The sequence below is a fragment of the Oryx dammah genome, unplaced genomic scaffold (genome assembly GCF_014754425.2).
Source record: "Oryx dammah isolate SB20612 unplaced genomic scaffold, SCBI_Odam_1.1 HiC_scaffold_22, whole genome shotgun sequence".
Lineage (NCBI taxonomy): Eukaryota > Metazoa > Chordata > Mammalia > Artiodactyla > Bovidae > Oryx > Oryx dammah.
Window position 1 is genome coordinate 26475854 of NW_024070206.1, and position 20117 is coordinate 26495970.

Sequence of the window (20117 nt, forward strand, 5' to 3'; positions counted from 1 at the left end):
CCTTGAACCACCAGCAACTATTTGGGTCCATAGATGGGTTAGCCATTGACTTTTAAGGCTTCTATTTCAGTGAACTAGAACTTTAGAAGAAAACTCAACAGGGGCAACCAACTTTTGGTTTCAAGCTCAAGGCTCTGCATGCCTCATAGTTTACCTTGAAATTACTGAGTATAAATCTACCTTCTCAGGGACTTCCCTGGTGATCCAGTGTCTAAGACTCTGTGCTCCCAATGTAGGGGACCCAGATTCGATCCCCGGTCAGGGAACTAGATTCCACATGCCACAGCTAAGAGTTGACTAAACATCCCGCATGCTGTAACTAAAGATCCTATGTGCCGCAACTAAGGCCCAGCACATGCAAATAAATAAATAAAAATATTTTTAAAAAAATAAAATTATCTTCTCTTCCCAGGCCACTCCATTCCAGAAATTTCACCACCACTGGGGGACGATTTCTCTGAGGGGCCAACAGACCTTACCAGCCAAAGCTCCAAGCCAGTCCTGACCCCTCCAAGAGATAATGAGGATTTATTTAGAGTGGAATAAACATGCTGCTCAAGTATGTCACCATAGAATAGGAAGAGAAATTATAGCCTGTAGAAACCTCAGGCCTGTAATGGTTAACTTGCTGGAGACCAAGTTTGCCTGCTCATTTCTGTTGTTGTTGTTCAGTGGCTCATCATGTCCAACTCTTTGAGACCCCATGGACTGCCGCACACCAGGTTTCTCTGTCCTTCACCATTTCCCAGAGTTTGCTCAGACTCGTGTCCGTTGAGTCAGTGATGCCATCCAACCATCTCATTCCCTGTTTCTTCATTTCTGAGAAAGGCTCATCTCTCAGTATTTGAAAGAATGTTTCTATAGCCCTGGGTTTCAACAGAACATTCCACAAGTGTAACCTGTTTGCCTCCTCCGATTTATCTCTTTAGGCATACTTCACTTGGCTTTGTTTTGCTTTCACCTCTGGAGGTCAGCAACCTTGGAGGAGCAACCTGTGATCATTTGGGTTTAGGTCCCAGCTCAGCCACTTACTGGCTTAGGTACTCAACCTTGCTGACCCCCACTTTCCTAAAAATCTATAAATTGGGATCAGAAGTCCTGCTTGGCAAGATTATTAAAGGGCGTGGCTTCCCTGGTGACTCAGTGGTAAAAGAATCTGCCTCCCAATGCAGGAGCCGCAGGTTTGATCCAGGGATCAAGAAGATCCCCTAGAGGAGGAAATGGCAACCCACTCCAGTATTCTTGCCTGGAGAATCTCATGGACAGAGGAGCCTGGCGGGCTACAGTCCATGAGGGTCACAGAGTTGGACATGATTCAACAACAAAGTAGCTGGGCAGGGGTATGTGGCACACATCGGGTCCTCTAGAATGGCCACCATCCTTAGCAATTCCTCTTCACATCTGCTGCAAGAGCAGACTCTCATCCACTAAGCAAATATCTCGTGGCTTTCCTCCAAATACCTGTGCAGTCCAAGTGTCCAGCTCAATTATACGGCACAGTCTAATGGCCCAAGCTGGAGCCGAATTTTCATGCGTCCTTTTAATTAAAAGATTGAATGCCTGATCACAGAAGGACATTGTTTGGTGATGCTGATAATGAAGTAGTCAGGGCTGCTGAAGTGTATCATTAGGAGGGTTGACAATAAATTCCATGCCCATAGAATGAAATGAATAGGAAGAGGGCCAGGAGGAAGCGGCCAGGGCGAGGGGCAGATGTAAGCAACGTGATGGATGAACTGCCCCCCGGAGTGAGGATTCCTCTCCTCAGAACTGAAGGCATTTGTTTACAGTTCATATAATAAAGGATTTCTTATTATAAAACTACAAGGAGAAAGTAATGGCATTCTTTTGAAACACTATACATCCTGGCAGACATTGTATGTTCTGAGTGGCATCATTATCTAGCTTTTGGCTTTAACAATTCTTTTTTTAGCAGACAAGGTATACATTATAAATTTTAAACAAATAATGCATGTATACTTTTTACATTAAAACCAAAACAGAACTGGCTTCCATTTATATACATATACGCGTGCTTAGTCGCTTTAGTCACATCTGACTCTTTGCAACCCCGTGAACCATAGCCCACCAGGCTCCTCTGTCCATGGAATTTCCAACCAAGAATACTGGAGTGGTTAGCCACTTCTCCTCCAGGGATCTTCCCGACCCAGGGTTTGAACCAGTGTCTTTTGTGCCTCCTGCATTGCATGGGGATTCTTTACTGCTGAATCAATGGGGAAGCCTCATGCATATACATGAAAAAATATTAATGAAAGAAACTATACATTTAGTAAATGTGCAGAATATTAATATAAGCTTAGGAGGAATGCTGAAGATTTCAAATTCATAAAACTCATGTAAATTATTTTTCTGATTTGAATACATCTTTATGAATATTGAGATGTGGTGAGGCTTTATTTATTTTGCACAGAAAGTGATTTTGTTTTTAATTCTTGTCCTCCTGTTATCATGATTGCCTGCATTGTTTAAGAAACTTGGCATAGTAAGGTGTCCATGTGTTTGCTCAGTCATTTCTACTCTTTGCAACCCCATGGACTGTAGCCCGCCAGACTCCTCTGTCCATGGAATTTTCCAGGCAAGAATACTGGAGGGGGTTGCAGATCTCAACTGGAAAGTTGAGATCTCCTTCTCTAGGAGATCTTCCCCGCCCAGTATGGAATCCAGGTCTGCATTGCAGGAGGATTCTTTATCATCTCAGCCACCAGGGAAGCCCCTAATAAGGTTTCCAGGGATATGTATTTTGGAAACTAAATACTCATTAATAATTTTTTTTTAAATGCTAGCTAAATCCGTATCCCATCATCTAGTAAATAGTCTTTATAATAAAGAAAAACTAATTGTTCATGGGATAAAATGTTTTATGTATTTAACTTCGATTCTAGTGATATTGCCCAACATCCAAGTAACTAACTAGGATGTTAACTCTTACCGTTTTGTTGCTTTTCAGGGCATTTTAATCATAGGGATGAATTTGAATCATCAGTTTTACTGTTAGGGCCAAATCATTCTCATGGGTTTATGGGAATATATGCCACCAGGAAGTAGATTAATAGCTATAAAAAAAACCACATGGAAAGGTTACTACAAAACTCAGATTAAAAAAAAAAACTCAGATCAAAACCTGTGGTTTTCTGAATTTGCCATCTACCAGCTTTCTGAAGCTTCTCTGTGGTAACATGATCTTTATGGCAACACCACTGAGTTCTGGACGCTTATGGTAATTAAGACAGCTGGGAAGTGCCCTGCATTCGCCTGCAGCACCAGCCTTCCCATAGGGAGGAAGGCCGCTTGCTGATCAGTACGCATCCGTGTTAACAGAGAGCCCTCCTTTGGTAATGGTCGAAAAATATGATAGTGAAAGAGACCCTTGTTTTCCAAAAAAATTAGAAAAACAGACTAGATTGGGGCTGAGGCCACAGAACTTGGGAGGGCTCTTTATGGAGAACCGCAGCAGAAAGGAATTCTCTTTGCTGGTCAATTTTTCTGGCCTTCTGCACCATCATTTCCCGCAGCATTTCAATGTATTCTCTCCAGCCAGCTAAGTACCCCCTGATTGGCGGCCCCATCAACCCCCATCTTCTCACTTTAAACAAATGTGTTGTTGGAAATAAGGGTGAATCAGGGAACTTGGAGTTTGTGGACTCGGGACCAAGTTGTCAGCCTATTCTGAACTTCTGCGGAATATTCAAGGAGTTAGCCAGAGGATTCTGACTTCCTTTGGCTTCCCCAGTGTTTTTTGTATAATACAGCCTTGGACACTGGAAGATGCATTCAGAACAGGAGCCTAGAATCCAATTCAGTGGGGCTAGAGCAAGGCGGGTAGCCTGAGGGAGGGCATGGATCCTGCAGACACATTCTGTCTGTGGGCTGCTGAACTGCAGATGTGCTATTTGGGCCAGGCTCTGTAATAAGCTGGCTCTCTCGGTGGTGAGGGACACAGAAGTTTCACTTCCTGAGCTAGAATCTCTTCTCCACAGCCTCGCCTCGATCCATTCCCTGCCCTTCCTACCCGCCCATCACAGTGGGAATCAAGTCCGCCATCTCTGGAAAGTAATGCTAAGAAAACAAACACTACAAAGGCTGGCAACAGGGGGATATCTCTCTTGAATGTTTTCTGTGACCATCTAGGTCCAAGGAGGAGGGGGTCCCCCAGCTCCGTGAGCCAGCAGGGTCTCTTTGTAGTAGGCATCCGTATGTTTGGCCAGATGTCCTCCCAGCGGAGGGCAGAGAGGGAAAGATAAAACAGAATTCTTATGAAAAATAAGTCTTGGGAGGGAGAAAAAACAAGACAGAGAAAGTGTGTCAAGTGGGATGGGAGGTGCCATCTGATGTTGATTAAATGCTGATAGAGTCAGCAAGGAGAAATGCATGTCACAAGGAAGTGACCCTGCTCTTCGGCATGTGGGCCAGTGACAGCTGTCTGGGAGCAGAGCTGTCAGACCAGGTTGTCCAGGGATAAATCCAGAGCCGGCTGGCATGGCAATCAGGGGAGGGAAGGACCCCTACACCAGGAATCAGGATGTGTTCTCTCTGATTCTGCTGTACCTGGCCTCACTCTCCCCATCAGTAACAGGATGATGCTTGACCAGGTGACCTCTAGGCAACCCTGTAGCCCCAGATTCTGTTATCTCTGTCATCTCCCTTCTGACCAAATCTTCTGAGGCTCTTCTAATGGAATGTAAGAAATAGCCCTGGAGAGATGTGAAAAGTTCACACACACACCCGCCCCCCCGCCGGGATCCTAAAACCCAAAAGGAATGCAACCTCACATCAGCCATGAAAGTGTCGTCTAGTCTTTCCATAGCAGCCTGGGGTCTACTCTCCTATGTTTTACAGTTGCTGCCAAAGCGTGTTAACTGTTTTCTGAACATGAGCTGCAGCAGGTCTGTGGGGCTGCCTGTGCTTTTGTTGTTGTTCAGTTGCCAAGTCATGTCTGATTCTTCACAACCCCATGGACTGCAGGACAACAAGCTTCCCCGTCCCTCACCATCTCCCGGAGTTTGCGAAAGTTCATGTCCGTTGAATTGGTGTTGCCATCCAACCATCTCATCCTCTGCCACCCCCTTCTCCTCCCAGCATCCGGGTCTTTTCCAATAAGTCAGCTGTCTTCATCAGGTAGCTAAAATTATTAGAGCATCAACCTCAGCATCAGTCCTTCTGATGAATATTCAGGGTTGATTTCCTTCTATCTGTTCTTCTCCCCTCCCAATTCCAAAAAATATTTTCACTCTGCGTGCGTGCTGTCACTTCAGTTGTGTCCATCTCTTTGGGACCCTATGGACGGTAGCCTGCCAGGCTCCGCTGTCCCTGGGATTCTCCAGGCAAGAATAAAGGAGTGGGTTGCCATGCCCTTCTCTAGGGGATCTTCTTGACCTAGGGATCGAACCCATATCCCTTACATCTCCTGCATTGGCAGGGACGTTCTTTACCACGAGTGCCACCTGGGAAGCCTGCGTATAAGAGGACTTTGTTTCATTTTAAACTTTCAAGATTACAGAGAGTTTAAGAGCAGATGAACGTGTTTGTGTGTGTGTTCATCCTTTAGTTAAGAGTGAACTGTTGAAAGTTTTCTTGTTTTTTTTTTTTTTTTTTTTCTTTCTGGCACCTTCATGAGGTCAGCAGTGTTTTGTTACAGGGTGAGGCTGGATTCCAGTGGGAATGGAAGAAGATTCTTCCACTGAGATGAGAAGATCTCACACTAGGACTGGGGCTGTGGAAATGGATAAGAAAGCTTGACCAGAGAGACACTGGCACCGTGATGTAGGGGATATATCATGGTGTCTGGGGTCTGACAGACCCCGGTTTAAATCCTAGCTATGATGTCTGTGGGATGTCATTTCAGCTCTTGCTCCTCACTTGAAGGGTGATTATGTGAAGTCCCTAGATGTAGGCAGTAAAGTTAAAGTGTTAGCTGCTCAGTTGTGTCTAACTGTTTGCAACCCCATGGACCCCATGGACCACCAGGCTCCTCTGTCCATGGGCTTCTCCAGGCAAGAATACTGGAACAGGTTGCCAGTAAGTGAACATTAATAAACTGTAGATGAGATGATCATGACAAAAATATCTATAGGAAGATTAAAAATATCTGGTGGTTGATTAAATTAGAGAATAATTATAAGAGAAGACTTCAAGATGTCTGAGTTTGAGTACCTGAAGGATTGGGATGGTGGTAGTATTTAGGGATGGAAATAAGTAAGTTAGTTGGAAGTTGGAGATCTGGCTTGGCAGGACTGGTACCAATGTCAGTTTTGGACACAGGAGGTGGCACTGAAACATCCAGGTGGCGATGGAAGAATGAGGATGGGAAGGAAAGGAGAAAAAGAAGCGAGAAAAACACGATACTGAGAAGCTGGTTAGCTCTAGGTCTGTTTGATCAATGAGTCTCATTTTACAGATTCACCTTCAAGGGACTGGTTAACCAAAAGTTGATCCAGCACGACCATCTCCTAAAACAAACCTTAGCGCCTCAAAATGTGTTCCTCCTAGACCTAGTTAGAAATGCAGAGTCTTAGCTCCTACCTCAGACCTACTGAATCAGATCTGCATTTCAACGTGACCTGTGAGCACTGTTTGAGAAGCACTGTTCTAACGCATGGCGGCCAGACCTGCAGCATCACAGCCCCTGGGGACTTGTTGGAAATTCAGATTCTCAGGTGCCTTCTCAGACTTCCTGAATTAGAAAGGCTGTGTTTTAACGAGCCCTTCAAGTGAAGCCAGTGGAATGGGATGGTGGTAGTATTGAGGGATGGAAATAAGAAAGTTGAAGAATCACTGCTCTCAGCCATGAATCACTGCTCTAAGCCATGGAAGAGAAAGCTTGAACCCCCCACCCCTTGGGTGTATAACCCAGAACACTGGAGGGGTTGGTTAAACCCTGGAAGTTAAATTTGAGGCATTGTTCTATGCTGTTTCTCTCATCATTTTGCATTAAACACAGCTGAAGGACTCTTTTCACTGAAGAAGGCACTAGGCGTAAAATTACAAACCAAAGGGGAGGAACTTCGGCTGTGGCTTGATCTTCACAATTTATCCATCAAAAGTTATTGAGCACAATTCTAGGAGATCAGTCCTTTATGTGCTATTGCTCCTGGGGGACTCTATTAGTGAGATGCACATAGGAAAACCAGACAGGGCAAGGAGGACTCTCCCGACATGCCTTACCGTGTGATTTTCGCATTAAAGTGTCCAGAGCTATGTCTTCTGTGTTTCTAATAAAACTATGGCAAGTTCCCTTTTTATGGGTTAGTTTCTGGAGTCCCTTGCAGAAGTGATGGTGGTTTACCACTTAGACTAGAGTGTTTTTCAAACAGTTCAACTGTGAGCAATAAAAATTTACCTCTTCTCATCAGAAATGTCTGGTTTTTCTGGTTGTTCCCTAGTTGTTATTCATATCACTGTGATAAATAAGGGTTGGTGTCTGTTTCCTGCATATATGTAATGTACAAAAGCGGTTATATATTGAGCATTTTAATCCTAAAATTACCTATATTTTCTGCTATAGTAAATTATTAAGTTATATAGTACATTATAGCCAGTGGCATGCTGGTAAACCAATTTGGGATGTGTGAGGGCATCATGTATAGTATTTGCAAATTTCCATGGTGTAAATAGTCCCTCCAGGGTTGATTTCAAGCTGCCAACAATTTAACAACCAACTCTCCAAATTCCTACAAATTTGACAAGTGACTCTTGAAAACAGTAGGAATTAACTCAAGCATACCACTGAAACAAACGTCAAGGGAAAAGTCACTTTTTTTTTTTTGGTTAGTTGTGTTTGAATTACTGTTGGTCCAACAATGACCGGAACAGATAGATTTGGGTGTTTTAAGTCTTTTGTCGTATAGAGATCTTATGATAATGGAATATGATTTGGAAACTGTTCTATGAAACAAAGTTCTGTGCTATTTTCAAGTCATTAAATATGTTTATAATAACATAATGGCAGTATTTAAGTTGTGTTAAATGTGTTGCTTAAGCGGTGAGTATGTTTGATTTTAAAATACCACTCAACCTATAGAAAAGCATATGTGAAAACTATATTCTTATAGTATTTAAACCAAAATGCAAAAATTTACTTCTGAAAAGGTGTTTTTGGTTACTGTTGTTAAGATATGCCTTTTCTTACAGGTATTCAAGAAGGAACACAATGTACCAAATGTAAAAATAACTGGGCACTGAAGCTTTCTATCATACTACTATACATTTTATGTGCCTTGCTTACCATCACAGTAGCCATTTTGGGATACAAAGGTAAGTACTGTTTTCTTTTTCCTTCTAAAAAGCAAGTTTCCTTTCGTTCATTTACACCTGAAAACACAAGTACATTTGCAGGCATGAAGTAGTTCATTAATACAATTCAGATGCAAAACTTAAACCTCTGAAGCTCCATCTTTTGTCTTGAGCTTCTTATAGCTGTGGAATCTGAAAGGATAGAAGGAGCAATTCCTCTTGAGTCATTTCAACCATAATCATGGTCCTTTTATGAGTTGTAATTTTTTTCCCTCTTTATTGCTTTTTCCTACTTATTTCCAGATACTCCCTCTTCCTCTGCCTTTTTTCATCTTATCTTTAAGAGGCCCCACAAAAACCCTGGAGTCAGCACACAGGAAAACTCTATTGACAGAGGGTAAGACCTCCAGAGACACGACTTACGTCACCCGAGGATTGGCCTTATAATTCCCTTTCTTTCTCTTCAGCGCATTTTCTGTGGTCACTGTTGTTTATTTAGCTCCAGAAAAACACTGCCCTGTAGAAATGAAACACAGAGATGGCACCACCATGTCAGCTGTGCTTTACAGCTTATCAGATATTCTTTGAACATGTCTGGTTTAAGGTTGGTGCAGGATTTTTGCCTGAATCCCCCAGACTTGCAGATAAAGTGGGTTGGTTCGCCCCACCCTGACAAGCATTCTGGACACCACAGGTGAAGATGTCCTGATTCAGAATCACGAACTATGTAAACCCTTTTATAGAAAACAGCCATGGAAGCCTCACAGAGACACATGAAACAGACGTGTCGTCTGGTTTCAGCGAGAGAGGCAGACATGGGGTCTGCTCATCTTCACCCTGACAGGCTAAGAGTGGAGAATTCCACACATCCCCATCCCTGTTCCCTGCCCCGTTGATCTGACCTGGGGACAGAAAGATGCAAAGTGAATTCCCTCCAACTTGTAACTCCTCCCACTATTCTCCCAGGATTTAGTGGCTTCCTGACACAACAGTGTACTGGAATGAGAATGGTCCCTGTTCAGTTCTTGAGTCCACCATTTGAAGAGCAATTACTAGTGTTTATTAAGTGCTCGTTGACGGGCCAGGAATTAGGCTAAGTCCTTGCGTGGCTGTATAACCTGGGTATGAATTGTAACCTCTCAGTGTTACTGACTTTTTACCTTCTAAAATGACAGTAATGGTGCCATTCTTCAAGGTGCTTGCGATGAGCAAAGATGATAGAGCTGAGCCGCCTGTTCTGAGATGGGCCCAGTACAGTGGCTAAATCTCTCTCTTCCTTGTTGTTGTTGTTTAGTTGCTAAGTTGTGTTGAAGTCTTTGCAACCCCGTGGACTACAGCACACCAGGCTCCCCTGTCCTTCACTGTCTCCCAGAGTTTGCTCAAACTTATGTCTGTTGAGTTGATGATGCCATCTAACCATCTCATCTTCTGCCCCCATCTTCTGCTTTCGCCTTCAGTCTTTCCCAGCGTCAGTGTCTTTTCCAATGAGTTGGCTCTTCACATCAGGTGGCCAAAGTATTGAAGCTTCAGCTTCAGCATTAGTCCTTCCAGTGAATATTCAGGGTTGATTTCCTTTAGGATTGACTGGTTTAATCTCCTTACAGTCTAAAGGACTCTCTCTTCCTTTCTTCTTCATAACTGTGTTTTTACAGTTCTAGCCATGAGAATGGCAAAACATATTAAAAATAATATAGTCAAGGCTTATGAAGTCCACTTCTAAACCTATTTCCATGGAAAATTGTATGTGTTCCCATAGTGTGTTGACTGATGAACTTGGGCAGTGGAAATATGGAAAATTACCAGGCCATTTTATCCAGTTGCAATGAGTTAATCTCACCCAGGATTAACAGAGCAAGTGTTAAGAAAGGCTATTAAATCATGGTGAAGGCTGAACAGGGGGAGGCGGAGGAGGAAACCTAATGGGGAAAAGGAGGGTGTTTTATGTCCTAGGTAATTCAGCCTGGCTAACCTTCCTTTACTAGGTCATTGAGGTCATTACTCACTTCTCCACAACTTTTCCTAGTGAACTCAAAGAAGAGGCTTGAAATCAAACTGTCATTTAACTGGTATCTGTAAGGCTGGGCACTATGTGATGTCATGAAAGTAAACAGGGATGAGAAAGGTTTGAAGAAATACCTCTATGTGGTATTTTGTCATTTTTACCTCTGGGGGAAAAAAAAAAGTCTAGAATCTTTAATTATACGGATAGATCCAAAGGAGGAGGGTTTGTTTGTTTGTTTTTAAAGTACAGGTATTTCCTCTGTTTTTATGAGAGTGGAAAGGCCTCGGCTCTGGCCTGTTTGTGTGGGTCCATTTGCCTGGAACACATTTTCCCTCTTCTCCACCTTTTTCTCATGACTTTCTCTTCCTTCTTTCCCATCATGTCTCCCTCAGACACGTGTCCTGCAAGCAGTCCCTGAGAGCTGAGTTGGGTGCCCACCTGCTGGTCCCCGTGACGTTATTTTTCACTCTAGACCCTGTTGCACTATATCATTACTGCCAGTGGGTCTGTCCCACCACCCCAACTGCAAGCTCCAAGAAGACAAGAGGCTATCTTTTATTTATGAAATCTCCTACTAGCACATGGCTCATAGTACCTAATTGGGACCCAATAAAGTTTATTGAGTGAATTAATGAGAAGACGGATGGATGATTAAATTGTAAATTATGACTGACTTCTATAAAGGCAATCAATCAATACCCAGTGACCTCTAAGGCAATTGCTGTGACTCAGGGCCCTCCCTGAAAGCTTAAAATCCCAAAGTTTGCTTGGCCTGCTCTGTGTGTATCTCACCAGGATAAAGGAGGATGAGATTGAGAGGGTGAGACAAGTCAGAGGCAAGACCATATTCTTATTCCTCTTTCTCTACTCCAAGGCCCCCCATCCCTCAGGCGTCTTCTGACAAAAAGAAGATAATACAACGTGAAGTTTTTGTCTTTAAACACAGCCTTGATGAACTTAAATACTGATATTTTCCAGATGTGTTTTCTCTTTACTTTGAACGGTGATTCCTCTTTCTTGTTGATAAGATTCTGGTGACCCAACATGGTAAGAGGCAGAAAGATAAGTTCTTCCTTCACACACATCCCTTTGAAGTCTGGAGAAATGCACTCAACTTTAAAATAAAAAGGAAGAAACAAAAAAGAATATTCAGTGAAGGAAGAGGTTTCTCTGAAGGAGAAGTTGGAAGGAAATAAAATAGAAACTCCGTTATTTATCAGAGTTTGTAAAGGCATCTCCATAGCTTTTTCTTCAAAAGTGTTCTGTGTGTGTGTGTGTGTATGTGTGTGTATGTGTATGTATGTATGTATGTTGTCACTCAGTCATATCTGACTCTTTGTGACCCTATGGACTGTGGCCCGGAAGGCACCTCTGTGTATGGAATTCTCCAGGCAAGAATACTGGAGTGGGTTGCCATTCCCTTCTCCAGGGGATCTTCCCGACCCAGGGATCGAACCCAGATCTCCTACATTGCAGGTGGACTTTTTACCGTCTGAGCCACCAGGGAAGCCCCAAATGTTCTTTAGTTCTCTTTTTATGTCACTTATGCAGATACAAGTTTGGATATAACTTGTTCCTGCTGAACAAGTCAGAGAATTGCTGAGTCACCCAGACAGGTCAGCACGCTAGTGGTGACTGTGCGGTATGTCAGCCACTTTACAAAAAGCCCATTCTTGGACAGTTACAGCTTGGTGCACCCTCTGTCCTGGACTATTTATCAGCCAGGCAGAAGACACCTTCTAAGTTATGGGCTATTTTTTCTCTGGAACATTTCCTGAACAGGAAAATCTTATTTTGTGGTCCTGCCCAGCAGGATGCTACCTTAAGGGATTTCAGATAAAGAAGAAAGACAGACATCTGAATCTTTCTCAGTAAGAACCTCCTCTAATACAACATTCCTAGTCACAGATGTCTGCCTTGCTGCTCGGTTCTGCAGGGTAGCATTACAGCTGAGTAAGCAAGCTTTCAAATGAGCATCAGACCACACTGTGTAGGTGTTGTTAGAATCAAGGATAACACCTTCTCACCAGACAGTATTTTTGTAATGAAACCTGAAATAGTGTTCAAGGTAGAAATGTCTTTATTACATCCCAGGGGGATGTACCTGGTATTACTGGGAAGTCCCAGATACCAATGAAGGGTTGTGTTTCCTACAGTCAAACTGGTAGACATCATCCTGAGCACCAGGCAGGACTCTATTCTTCTTTCCTGTCCTGGAGGCCCAGTCATGAGCTATATCTCTGGACCCTCCACGTCCATGTTTGCCCCAAACATGACAAGTACTTGGTAGACCTCTAAGAATGATGAATATAAAAGAAAGATAAAGAAGACATAGTCCTGGAACTTCCCTGGTCATCCAGTGGTTAAGAATCTAAGAGTAGACCAACACAAGGGACTCAGGTTCAATCCCTAGTCAGGGAGATAAGATAACATGTGCTGTGGAGCAAATGAGCCCACGCAACTCAACTAGGGAGAAGCCCGTGTGCTGCAACAAAGAGCCCACGTGCCACAACTAAGATGCAACCCAGCCATAAAAAATAAATATTAAAAATAAAAAGACTAGCAGACAATGAGTTGGTCCTCTTAACAAGAAAAAAAGACACAATTCTTCTCCTCAAGGGATTTTTCTTGGAAGAAATCATATTTAGGAAAAAGAAATACTCCATGAGAGGCAAAGTGGAATTACAGAGTAAACATGGATGTTGGAGTTAGATCTCCAGGCCTGGAATCTCACTTAGTCTCTTATAAGCTGTGTGACTCCAAGGAAGTTACTGGACATCTCTGGGCCTCAGGTTTTTTCATGTGTGAAATAGCAGTCATAAGGATTAACCACAATGATGATGTGATACACCTTGGAAAGAGTGAGGCCATCTGTAGGGGCTGATTTTATTGCCATTCGGATACAGAGTCCTGTTGGTGTGGAATCGGATCATCAGGGAAGGCTTAGCACAATGGGCCAGTGAGATTCAGAATAGACCTTAAAGAATGGCTGGAATCAAGACAAGGGAGGAAGAGGTTAGTGACCCAGATCAAGGGCTTTTGTAGGACTTCCCTAGTGGTCCAGTGGTTAAGAATCTGCCTGCCAGTGCAGGGGACACAGGCTCAAGCCCTGGTCCGGGAAGTCTCACATGCAGTGGAGCAACTACGCCTGTGTGCACAAGCACTGAGCCTGTGATCGAGCGCCATGCTCCACACAAGAAAAGCCACCACAGCGAGAAACCCAGCTGCCGCAACTGGAGAAAGCCACGAGCAGCAACCAAGACCCAGTGTAGCCAAGATTAAATAAGTCTTAAAAAACACTGGAGGGGACATATGTATATCTATGGCTGGTTCATGTTGATGTGTGGTAGAAACCAACGCAGTGTTATAAAGCAATTATCCTTCAATTTAAAATAATTTTTAAAAACCAAGCACTTTTATAGAAAAGGTGTTATTTCTGGATTATCCTAAAGAATTGAGCTTTTGGGGTACTTGAAGAGGGGCAATGTTTCATATATATGACACCTAAAGTAATACTTGGAAGATAAAAGTCTGTCAAGAAACACTTTCTAATAAAGGGGACCAGGTTCAAAAACAGACTGCTTGGACCCTTCTGTGCCCCCTCTTTGTTTTCCTCATATGAGAACAATCTACACACCGAGGTCTCCCTCCGAAGACGGGGAGTTTCTAGGCTCAGAGAGGATGTCTACCACTATTTGCCTGACTGAGAATTTGTGCTAATGAGTTAAGAGTAAAAACTGGTGAAAATGCTGTGTATTTTTACAGCAAGTGTTACTTCTGGTCTCCATCAGTCTAGCATTTTTAAGCAGTCCCTGAAGTTTGCAGCTTTATATCCAAATCCTATTTTTAAACACAGATACACCGCCTTGGTGCCTACAACCAGTTCATTAGCCCTTGTGGGCAGGGCAAAGAGTTTTCTAGCACCAAAGAGAAACTTAACGGATTTTTTAAGTGAATGTATTTATTCCTTTTACTCTATACAAACCTGAATGATCTGTCTATGACAGTTCTGGGTTTTTAAAAAATAAAATGGAAGACAAATTAGAGAGGGTTGAAAATGACTGCCTGTCAGCATATTCAGAGGTTTCTCTGGCTTCCAGGAAAAAGGGGCAGGACTTAAGGTCCCTGTGTGTGGTTTGAGGACAGACTGAGGCTTGTGTTTTGATTTGAGAATCAAAACTGAACCTAAACTTGTAAACATTCCATGTTTTATTTTTTTAAAGGGTAGCTTTGCTAAAATGCAGATGAAACATTTTGTTCTTTGGAGTTTCTAGGAATAAGCATGCCTGTCAGACAACCCTCAGATTATTTTAACTGTATCTCTGGGTCTATATGGTAATTTTTTGAAAAAATAAAAAAGATAATTATTCAACTAAATGCCATGCTCATTGCCAGTGCCAAGCCCTCCCTGGGTTGGTTTGTATGTTTGTTTGCATAACCTCTAGCTCAGTTGATTCTTTTTCCACAGGCCTCGGCAGCCAGCAGGCAGATTCTTGTTTATTTAAATAAACAACGGAATGAATAAATCTGTGATGAATACCTACTACGTGCCACACACTGAGCTAAGAGCTGGGGATAAAACCAGCACCAGTTTTCTGCCCTGAGGGGTATTGGGGACTTCCCAGGTGGCGCTAGTGGTAAAGAACCCACCTGCCAATGCAGGAGACCTAAGAGACTCGGGTTCAATGCCTGGGTTGGGCAGATCCCCAGGAGGAGGGCATGGCAACCCACTCCAGTATTCTTGCCTGGAGAATCCCATGCACAGAGGAGCCTGGTGGGCTACAGTCCATAGGTTGCAGAGAGTCAGACACAACTGAAGTGACATAGCACACACGCACGCAAGGGGTATTGGAGTAGTGAAACCATGACAACACCATGATGGGAGTCCTATGATCAGGAGAGAGACCCCAGCAAGATAAACTTCAGCATAGGTTTCTTACAGGATGTGACCAGCTGAGTCTTGAAGAGTAGGGAGGGTTAGCTTGGGGAAGAAGCCTGGGAAGAACATTCTAGGTGGGGAGAAGCATGCATGGAAAGGCTTGGGGGAGAAAGTGTTGGATGCAAGCCACACATTTCATTATGACTGAACTGGAGAAGCCTGGGGAAGAGCACAACCAGCTTCTCCAGGGAAGGTGCCGGGAGCCCTGAGGCTGGTTCACTTTAGGTCACACATCTGCTCCTTGACGAGAGCTCCAAGAATCTTCTCACGTGGTCTTGCATGGCTGGAAGGCTTGCTGAATAAAATAGACTGGATCCATTGGCCTACAAGTAATATATAAACCATAGCCATGCTTTAAAAAATGAATCATCATTTTTTCAAAAGCTGTCGATACCAAGAGGGACAGTCAGCCTTGATCTCAAGCTGCTGGAGGTTGGATTTCATGGGAGTCACTTCTGGAGAGAGACACTCTTATTTGACATGCTATTCTTTATTTATTTTTTCACTTTGTATACTTTATTTGTTTCTACATTTTTAGTGGAGATATTTGACTGACAATATTATATTAGTTTTGATGTCGAACATAGTTGATTCAATATTTTTACAGATTCTATTCCATTTAAAGTTATTACAAAATAATGGTTATATTTCCCTGTGCTACACAGTATATCCTTGTTTTTTATTTTATTCATAATTTGTATCCTTTAATCTCCTACCCCTCTTGTCTCTCCCACCCCTCTTGTCTCTCCCCTCTTCCAACTGGTAACCACTAGTTTGTTCTCTGTATCTGTGAGTCTGTTTCTGTTTTGTTATATATACTATATTAGCTTGTTTTATTTTTTAGATTCCACATATAAGTGACATTATACAGTATTCATCTTTCTTTGTCTGACTTATTTCACTAAACACAATACCCCCCAGGCCCTTCCATGTTGTCGCAAGTGGCAGAATTTCACTCTTGTTTATGACTGAGTGATATTTCTTTGTGTACATATGCACCACATCTTCTTGATCTGTTCTTCCACTGATGGTCACTGAGTTGATTCCTTATCTTGGCTATTGCAAATATTGCTGCTGTGAACATTGAAGTGCATATATCTTGTCAAATTCGTGTTTTCATTTTCTTCAGGTACGTACCCAGATGTGGAATTGCTGGATCATGTGGTAGCTCTGTTTTTAGTGTTTTAAAGAAGCTCCTTCCTCTTCTCCATAGTGACTATGCTAATTTACACTTTCACCAGTAGTGTGCCAGGGTTCCCTTTTCTTCACATCCTCACTAATATTTGTTATCTGTAGACTTTCTGACCAGTGTGAGACATTGTGGTTCTGACACTGTGGTTTTGACATTGTGGTTTTGACTTGTGTTTCTCTGGTGATGAGTGATGTGGAACATTTTTTCACTTACCTGTTGGCCATCTGTATATCTTCTTTGGGAAAATGTCTATTCAGGTCTTCTGCCCATTTTTTAAATTGGCTTGATTTTTGATATTGAGTTGTATAAGCTGTTTATATATTTCGGATATGAACCCCTATGAATCATATCATTTGCAAATATCTTTCTCAGTTAGTAGATTATCTTCTCATTTTATCAGTGGTTTCCTTTGCTGTGCTAAAGTTTTCGAGTTTAATTAGGTTCCATTGGTTTATTTTTGCTTTTGCTTCCTTTGCCTTAGGAGACAGTTCCTAGACATTTTAGAATGATAAATTTATAACCATAGAGAATTAATTCTTCTGAGAATGAATAAGAACAGTGGCTTTCATTTAACACTGCATCACTAACTTTTCCAGTAATATACAGTCAGGAAAATGCTGGGGGGAAAGTCTTCTTGGGAAATTATTATTATTTGGAAACCCACTTAGGCATCTTCTTGTGAACTGTTAAAGATTCACATGTCACTAAGGAGAAGCAGATTGTCAGGCCTTAGTGGTGAACTCAGGACAGAAAGTGGCAAATACCCTTGACTTTGCATCTCCTTTACTAGGATTTTATGTATAAACTTGAGCTAGATGTTCTTTGCTGTGGAATCTCCTTGCAGATAAGTGAGTCACACCTGCCAAGAATGGCAGGGAGTCTGAGTGACACAATTTTGTAAATAAATTACAATGTTATTCTTTCACCTATGGAAATTAATATAAATGATAATACCGGTTGAGGACTTTTATAATACAAAAAAATTTAGTGAGTTCTAAACTATTTCTAGAGTCCCCGAGGCACTACATAATCATGAGAACAGCTAAGAACCTAGAGTTCTCAACCGACTAAACTGCCATTGGGATTTGCAACAAGTACGTTATTTATTTTCCTAAAAGAGTGGCTTTTCCCCAAGATTTGATTTCATTTATACTTTTTGTTTTATTCTGTTTCCTTTATTCTGTCATGAAACGATCTCTTGTTGAAACTGAAAGATAAAATGTGAGCAGGTATGTGCATTAATCCATTGATTTCCAAATCTTAGTTGTAGAGAAAATGGACAATGTTACAGGTGGCATGGAGACATCTCGCCAAACCTATGATGACAAGCTCACAGCAGTGGAAAGCGACCTGAAAAAATTAGGTAATCTGCAGTGAGAGTGAACTATGAAGTTGAATCCCTGTTAACTCAGCAGTCCCTAACCTTCTTGGTACCAGACACTGATTTCATGGAAAACAATTTTTCCACCGACCGGGGGTGGGTGGGAGGATGGTTTGGGGATGATTCAAGTGCATTACATTTACTGTGCACTTTATTTCTATTCTTATTACATCAGCTCCACCTCAGGTCTTCAGACATTACATCCCAGAGGCGGGGGACAGCTGCCCTAACTCAACTCTATGTAAATGACCACAGTTGTTTTTTTTTTAAGAATGACATGGCTCTAAACTCACATTCACCCAGAAAGACCTTAAACTTTCATGTTGTGTGTTAATCTTTCCTCATGATTTAATTCAAAAGCTTTAAAATTTTAAAATTAAGGACCAATTTTGAAGTTGAATCCCCTCCCCCCAAAAAATACTATTGTGTACCAAATAAAATCTGAAGATCAATCCTGATGGAAAAAAATCATAGATACCCTTTATCAAAAGCTCTTTTATAAAATGCTTGGTAAATTCTTATTTGAAATATTTTAAACTGCACAATGAAGAAGGCAATGGCACCCCACTCCAGTACTCTTGCATGGAAAATCCCATGGATGAAGGAGCCTGGTAGGCTGCAGTCCATGGGGTCACTAAGAGTCAGACACGACTGAAGCGACTTAGCAGCAGCAGCAGCAAACTGCACAAAATAATTGTAAAAATTAATTTTAAGAAATAGAAGATTCCAGCCTATTTTATCCTGTGATTTTTTTCCCCCAACTTTTTAAAGAATTTTGGTGATTTTGAGAAATAGAAGATTCTAGCCTATTTTATTATGTGATTTTTTTCCCCCAATTTTTAAAAGAATAATTTTGGTGAACTTAAGAAATAGAAGGTTATTGTCTTCTTGTCATCCTTGCTAGTGCTCTAGAAACAAGTAAATCCCCCTCCTTCCATGAGAAAAGTGTTCACCCAAGTTAATCTGTGCTGGTATTCTGCACCCTTTCCAATTCCTGAGGACCCGTCTAACAGAGATGTAGATTTTACTAATGCATGCAGTGAGCACATCACACAAGTTTTCTGTCCAAAACAGAGCACATTCCAGTTAGGAATAAAATTCTATTTTATTCTTGGGAATCTGTGACCTCACTTGAACATGTCTCCATCCCACCAACCTGAGTAACACATGTGTCTGATTCCAGGGGACCAAACGGGAAAGAAAGCGCTCAGCACCAACTCAGAACTCTCCACCTTCAGGTCGGACATCCTGGATCTCCGTCAGCAACTTCGTGAGATCACGGAAAAGACCAGCAAGAACAAAGATACGCTGGAGAAGTTGCAGGCAAGCGGGGATGCACTGGTGGACCGGCAGAGTCAACTGAAGGAAACTTTGGAGAATAACTCCTTCCTCATCACCACTGTCAACAAAACCCTGCAGGCGTATAACGGCTATGTCACGAATCTTCAGCAGGACACGAGCGTGCTGCAGGGCAACCTGCAGAGCCAAATGTACTCTCACAACGTGGTCATCATGAACCTCAACAACCTGAACCTAACACAGGTGCAGCAGAGGAACCTCATTACGAATCTGCAGCGCTCTGTGGATGACACGAGCCAGGCGATCCAGCGCATCAAGAATGACTTCCAGAACCTACAGCAGGTCTTCCTTCAAGCCAAGAAGGACACGGATTGGCTGAAGGAGAAGGTGCAGAGCCTGCAGACGCTGGCTGCCAATAACTCCGCCTTGGCCAAAGCCAACAACGACACCCTGGAGGACATGAACAGCCAGCTCAGCTCCTTCACAGGGCAGATGGACAATATCACCACGGCCTCCCAAGCCAACGAGCAGAACCTGAAGGACCTGCAGGACATACACAGGGATGCGGAGAACAGAACGGCGGCCAAATTCAGCCAGCTCGAGGAGCGCTTCCAGCTCTTTGAGTCAGACATTGTCAACATCATCAGCAACATCAGCTACACAGCCCACTACCTGCGGACGCTGACCAGCAACCTGAACGAAGTCAGGACCACGTGCACGGACACGCTGACCAAACACACGGACGATCTGACCTCCCTGAACAACACGCTGGCCAACATCCGTTTGGATTCTGTTTCTCTCAGGATGCAGCAAGATTTGATGAGGTCGAGGTTGGACACGGAAGTGGCCAACTTGTCAGTGATTATGGAAGAAATGAAGCTGGTGGACTCCAAGCATGGTCAGCTCATCAAGAATTTTACCATCCTGCAAGGTAAGTGGAAATTATGGACTTACGTTGTTATCTATGATTGTAGAACAAATGACCCTAAAGCTCGACAATTTAAAACAATAAGCCTGTATTACTGTGTAGTTCCTGAGGGTCAGGGATTCGGGA

At 42.7% G+C, this 20117-nt stretch overlaps 1 protein-coding gene across 1 annotated transcript in view; it reads left to right on the forward strand.

Moving 5' to 3' along the window:
• COLEC12 (collectin subfamily member 12) overlaps positions 1–20117 on the forward strand; it is a 176431-nt gene that overhangs the window by 129934 nt on the left and 26380 nt on the right. The window contains exons 3-5 of the mRNA XM_040264700.1: positions 8149–8271; positions 17648–17746; positions 18948–19994. Coding sequence (XP_040120634.1) covers positions 8149–8271; positions 17648–17746; positions 18948–19994 — 1269 coding nt within the window. The remainder of the gene's footprint in view (positions 1–8148; positions 8272–17647; positions 17747–18947; positions 19995–20117) is intronic.